At 38.6% G+C, this 6,199-nt stretch overlaps 1 protein-coding gene across 1 annotated transcript; it reads right to left on the bottom strand.

Moving 5' to 3' along the window:
• Nucleotides 1–843: 843 nt before the first annotated feature.
• On the bottom strand, nucleotides 844–1,758 carry LOC121449114 (vomeronasal type-1 receptor 2-like). The gene has a single exon (XM_041653334.1). It carries the CDS (start codon nucleotides 1,756–1,758, stop codon nucleotides 844–846), a length of 915 nt encoding a protein of 304 aa, XP_041509268.1.
• Between the last annotated feature and the right edge of the window lie 4,441 nt (nucleotides 1,759–6,199).

The raw sequence follows: 6,199 nt of genomic DNA, 5'->3' as shown, positions 1-6,199 counted from the left end.
GAGGTGACAATGGTACATGGTAAGTTTGGGGTGGCTAAAGATGTCTCTGTGACAATCGAAGAAACAATGAACACAGTAAATAGGCATCACTTAATTTTTCTTCCCATAGAGAAACCTGAAAGTGGAGTCAAAAGCCCAGACCATAAGATCAGATGCAGAACAGTAGTGAAGCAAAAACAGGAATAAATACAGCATCATTGGTCACATAGACATCTTCTTCCCAATATGACACAGACAGCATCATTGGTCACATAGACATCTTCTTCCCAATATGACACAGACAGCATCATTGGTCACATAGACATCTTCTTCCCAATATGACACAGACAGCATCATTGGTCACATAGACATCTTCTTCCCAATATGACACAGACAGCATCATTGGTCACATAGACATCTTCTTCCCAATATGACACAGACAGCATCATTGGTCACATAGACATCTTCTTCCCAATATGACACAGACAGCATCATTGGTCACATAGACATCTTCTTCCCAATATGACACAGATCTTAGAGTTTTCGTTGCCCATCTATTCTCTCATTAAGTTGAAGCAGTGGGACAAGAGTTCAGGCTATTCCTGCAGAAAAATTTATACCTCAACACCTGATTAAGATACTCTTCAGTATATGGGGATCCCTAATTTCATAGCTTTTGTAATGAAAATAAAAAAGTATCTTAATCTCATGGAACTGTTTAGACAGCTTTACAATAGTTATAACAGGTGTCGATGTCAACAGTCACTGACTTGCTTAATAACACCTAGTCATGGGTGAGTCTAAATTTAATAATGGATAAAGGAATATTTGAATTCATCACAACAGACAAGTAACCACATTAAATTACCTTCTCCTACAGCAGGGAAAATGATTCTTGGGAGCAGACTTGTTATTAGGGACAAGGATGAAGGGGCAAAATGTGGGGAAGCACGTGTCTAGTAATGTAAATATGTTGATTATCCACAGCCTTGGATTGTCAACTATCACGGTATAGATAACTAATATGAAGGACATTGAGTAGGAGAGGACAAAGGTGCACACAAGGATCAAGATAGTTTTTGTGGCTCTGTCTTCAGGGGAGACTCTGAGGGAATACTGGGCACTGTGGATGTGCTGTAGCTGACTCTTGTGCCTATAGAGGGTACTCACCATGAAGACACTGGCCCAGACCATGAGACCCAAACACAGACCATCAGTGAAACACAGCAAGGACAAATGTAGCCCAGGTACAGAATTGCGAAAAACAAATGCTGAGCAGTACCCCAACTTGATTTTCTTGGTGAAGTTTTTGTTAGTACCAGATCCAATCACATCTACAGCTGTTTTGCTGTTTAGAAGCAGATGAACAAGCCAGCTGAGTGAGCAGGCCTGAACCATGTACTTGGAGACTGAGTGTTTCAGCTTCATCCACCTGGAGTTGCTGGGGCTGATTGTGATTGCTTGGAAACAGCTCAAGAGGCAGGTGCAGTGCAGGGAAATGCCCCGGGACACCCGGTTACTGTAGAGAGTAAGTTTACATAACAGGTCATCCAGGAGAAATTGTAAGCCCAGCTGTACCATTATGTGAGGAATTACTCTTGAGATGATAACCAAGGAATTGGCTAAAGTCAGATGCCTTAAAATCTGGTCTTTAGGCATCAGACTTTTTCCATTGAATTCAGACACAGCATAAGGAAGAAGAATCGACCAATTGCCCAAGATCCCTACAGCTGTCTGAGAGAAAAACAAAATCCCCATAGGCAAATTCTCTGGAACCATGTTCTCTCCACCTTAGATAAAACAAATTTAACTTTATCAGTACATTCAGAAATAGGACATTCAAAATGTATTAAACTTTAACAGTTCAAACTGTATCACTATCTCACTCTTATACATTGATTATAATAAGATCAGTCACACTTTTGATATGGATAAAGAGCAAAATTTATGAAAGATACCCTTAAGATTCCTCAGGTTTTCAAACTTCTCCACAAATAAAACTGTATCACATATGTATAGTTCATTTTTGGTGTCTTTGCATGTCTCATTTTGAAGATTATTATCTGAAGAGATATCTGTACATTCATTACAATATCAATGAGATTGTGTTAGCCTAGATGCTGATCAATAGATCAATGGATATTAAAAATGTGGTACATCAGGCCTAGAGAGATGGCTCACCAGTTAAGAGCATTTGCTGCTTCTGCAGAGGACTCCAGCTTGGCCCCCAGAAACCACATGGTGCATTATAGCTGCCTGGAACTCCAATTCCAGGGGATCTGGTGCTCTTTTCTGATCTCTGAGTGCATAAGGAATGCACCTGATACACAGACACATTCTGGCAAAACATCAATACACACAAACTTAAATAAATAAATGTATAAAAAGCAAAAAGTAGCACATATATAGAATAGAATTTTATTCACCTGTTAATAGAAATGATATTATGAATTTGTAAAGAAATTATTGGATTTGGAATTTATTATATTATACAATGTGTCCCAGATTCAGGAAGACAAATACCATATGATCTCTCTCATTACCAGGTCTCAGCTTTAATATATTATATTAATATATAATATATGTGTATGTGTATAGGTGTGTGTGTGTGTGTGTGTGTGTGTGTGTGTGTGTGTTTGTGATAGTGTTGATATAAGGCTTGAAATTATAAACATAATCTCAGGAGAAAGAAAAGAGGAGTTGTAGGTGTGAAGGTTGGCCAGTAGAACACACCTGTAAAGTCAAAGCAGAAAAGCAGCCTCTGAAGTTAAAAGAGTACAGGAGGGGATGCAGAGAGGGAGACGAGAACCATCCAAAGCTAATGACAGTTTTGTAAAGCATCACAAGTGCATGCTTGTTAGTCTGTGAAGGAAGCTTTCATGTTGTAGCAATGGAGTGCTACAGGGATGATGATCACATGGAAATGATACAAGCTTCTGGCAGTGAATGGTAAATGATTGAGAGTCACAGATCAAGTAGTCTTCTTCCTGTTGGTGAAAACCATAAAGATCATATTACAGCTTAGCATGTTGTTGTTCGTGGTGGTGTGTGTGTAGTCTGAAGGTCTGTTAGTAATAGCAGTTCCTGTTAAAAGATTTGATTTTGAGAGTGGCTGAAACCCTGTATTGTGGCAATGATGACAGAAAAGGAGGATTCCAAACATACTCCTATATCCTTATAAAAAGTGGTGAACACAACTGTTCACCCTCAGTTACTGTTTGTGTGTCCCACACATAACAGGTGAACACATATATCTGTGCAAGCATTGGTGGAGTTTTTACCAGAAAAGGAAATCAGTAAGACCAAATGTCTGTCATATCTCAAATTACCTAATCCATCAAGATACATACCATGTTCCAACATGTTGTGGTCAACCAGTTGTGAGAGTGAAGAAAACAGTTGAATTTGGTAAAAAAAAAAAAGGCTTACTTTTAATGCTTTTTAAGGAATATAGTCCTTTATGTTCATATTTCATTAATATAGTAAGGATGAAAAAGATTATCCTTCCTATAGGTCTATGACATTTTTCCAGCAGATATACAATATGAAGTTTATAAGTAAGTTGTCATCACCCAGCTGGAAAGCATTAACATATTCCACACAATGTCATCAGATGCTGGTGTCTGTCTGAATCCAGAGCCTCACACATAAGGAGTTGCTACAATGATCTGTTGGTGAACATTATAATCTCAGTCTCTCTGCAACATGAAAAAATAACATGAAATGTTAGCAAGACAGATCTAACAGTCAGTTAAAGAGACAGAGTCAATAACTGTATTGCAAGGATTAGGGTTAATACTGTATCAATGCTTGAATAAATCTGCCTTTGAGGTGCCAACTTAAAAATATAACAGAGAAAGAGGGGAATAAAAGGAGGGAGGGAGAGGACTAGAGAGAGACTATGAGAGTCAGGTTGTGTCAAGGTAACGTCTTTGAAAGGCCAATCCAAGACCATCTCCCTAACCAACTAAAGAACATCTCTGCCCTGAGCTAGCAGGTGCTGTTCCTTGACAGGGTCCTGAGGAGGAAAGTCCAGGGGATCAGAGAAAAGAAGGTAGAATAGGTAGGATTAGGAGGTCTTGTGCAAGCTATGTTTTGTGCCAAGCAAGCTTCTTAAAAAATAAAGTACAACATCTTATATGCTAATTTGGGGAAGAACGGGGATGAAATCAGAAGAAAGATAATCAGGCAGAGTTGTAAAAGGGGAGCACAGACTATCTCGAAAACATCACATTTCAAGCACATAGTTACCCTAGACTGATCATTACCATTTTTTTTCCAGGATGATAAGCCAAGTTCCCAGAAACCATAACTTTAACTCTTCTAGGCCCTGGTCTCTGCTGCAGATTAGCCCTGCCAAGTCTGCTCATTTGCACAGAACTAGGTTTCTTTTACTCTTTCAGTGGGGCTCTGGAGAAGTCTTGACCCAGTCTAGCTTTCAATACATCTCCTCATCATAATGTCATAAATACATGCAAATGAAGAAGATTTTGGTATAAGAAGGTCCTGGTATCAGAAGACATTCCTAGTGGTTCTTCTTTCTTCTTGTCACCACAGAAGTTCATTCGAATCCACATACTTGCTTAATAGACCTTCTGTTGTAAAGAGCTTTTATGAGGTAACAAGAGAGCAATCAAATACATTGTTTAGAACAAGAGACTTAACACAGTGCACTAGCATGAAATTAGACAAAGAGAAGGGAAAAAGACAAAATATATTGCTCTCCAGGGCAACAACTGTAAGGCTATTGAGCAATGTGGGAAAATCCAATAAGGTAATAGACACCATATTCAAACAGAACAGTTCTAACGAGTCGGATTTTGTGATAAATACCATATCTGTGATTAGTCATTTCACCAGTCTACAACAGGCAATTCATTCAACAAACTGGAAATTGAATATATAAAGAGAAAATGAAAAAGCAAAAAACAATGAATTCATCAGTAGACAGATGGTTCCATACAAAATGTCTTCAACAACATGGAGAAAATTTGATAAAAGACCCAGCCCAGAAATTGAATGCTAGTTGTCTACCTGACATACTTCCAAGGAGACTTCTTCATAAATTTATTTTGCAAAACCAGAAAAGTGCCCTTCAGCTTGGGCATCAGGGGAGCCGGAGAAGCTGTGTCTGCAATTATATTCTCTCTCTCTCTCTCTCTCTCTCTCTCTCTCTCTCTCTCTCTCTCCCTCCCATATATCTATCATCTATCTTTCTATCTTTCATCTATATATCTATCACGTATGGATATATCTCTCTTTTCCTATTTTGTATCTACATATCATCGATCCACCCATACATATATCGTGCATCTATCTATAATATATGCATATCTGTATCTCTCTATCTATCTGGACATTTTCATTTAATGTATATTTATATTTTATATAGAAATGAGTGGTGTTGCTATCACCAGATAAGAAGGGGCCCCTTCCTTGGAGGCATCAATTTGCGCAGAGTGGGAAAGGCAGAGGACAGCCCCTCCTTTGCCAGCAGGAAATAGTTCCCATTTCATGTGAAAATATTTTCAGGATCTTACTTAGCAATAATACTTAGCAATAGTGATTTTCTCTTATTCCCTTTTAACTATAGATACTCTGGTTATTCGAGACTTAGTAAAAAGAGAAAATGTACTTACAGTGTGCTCTGTGAAACCGCAGTAGAAGAGTATTGTAGTGAGCACCCGAGTCTGTCTTGACGAGATGAGACTCAGGTCCCTCACTTACAGGTTTATAATTCCTTGGTCTTCTTCCCCACAGGACCTGTAACTTTCAGCACTAGATCCATAACAGCATCTGCATGAGGGATTAAGAACACCTTCTCAACAGCAATGCTCCACTTAGCTGTAAATGAAAACAACCCAGATTAAGACAGCAAATCCACATAAGCAATTAAAGAGATGAGAAAAACTTTTCTGTGAGTCCTTAGAGTACACTGGGTTTTACAAGGAGAGCCACACAAGTCCCACACTAGGAGAGGGAATAGGTGGCATGGGGCACAAATCTATTATATGCTTCTGTTTGGGTTTAGATAGACATGGCAGCTTTTCTTTAACACCTGTTATCTTGGGAGATTTCCAAAGTTAGTAACTAGCATTCAAGAGCATTAAAATTGGATATTCCACAGTTCTTTTGTATCTTACTTTTAAAAGTATTTTTATTAAAAATAGAGTCTTTCTCATACACTATATCCTGATTATAGTTCCCCTCGCTCTAGCCC

Source organism: Microtus oregoni, unplaced genomic scaffold (assembly GCF_018167655.1).
Source record: "Microtus oregoni isolate MIOR12 unplaced genomic scaffold, Mior012 000006F_ref0000085, whole genome shotgun sequence".
NCBI classification, from domain to species: Eukaryota; Metazoa; Chordata; class Mammalia; order Rodentia; family Cricetidae; genus Microtus; species Microtus oregoni.
The sequence above is the reverse complement of the archived record's forward strand: the minus strand, read 5'-3'. Positions and strand labels throughout refer to the sequence as shown.

Excerpts from the sequence above, each read along its gene's own strand:
- LOC121449114 (XM_041653334.1), bottom strand. The coding sequence starts at position 1,758 with ATGGTTCCAGAGAATTTGCCTATGGGGATTTTGTTTTTCTCTCAGACA.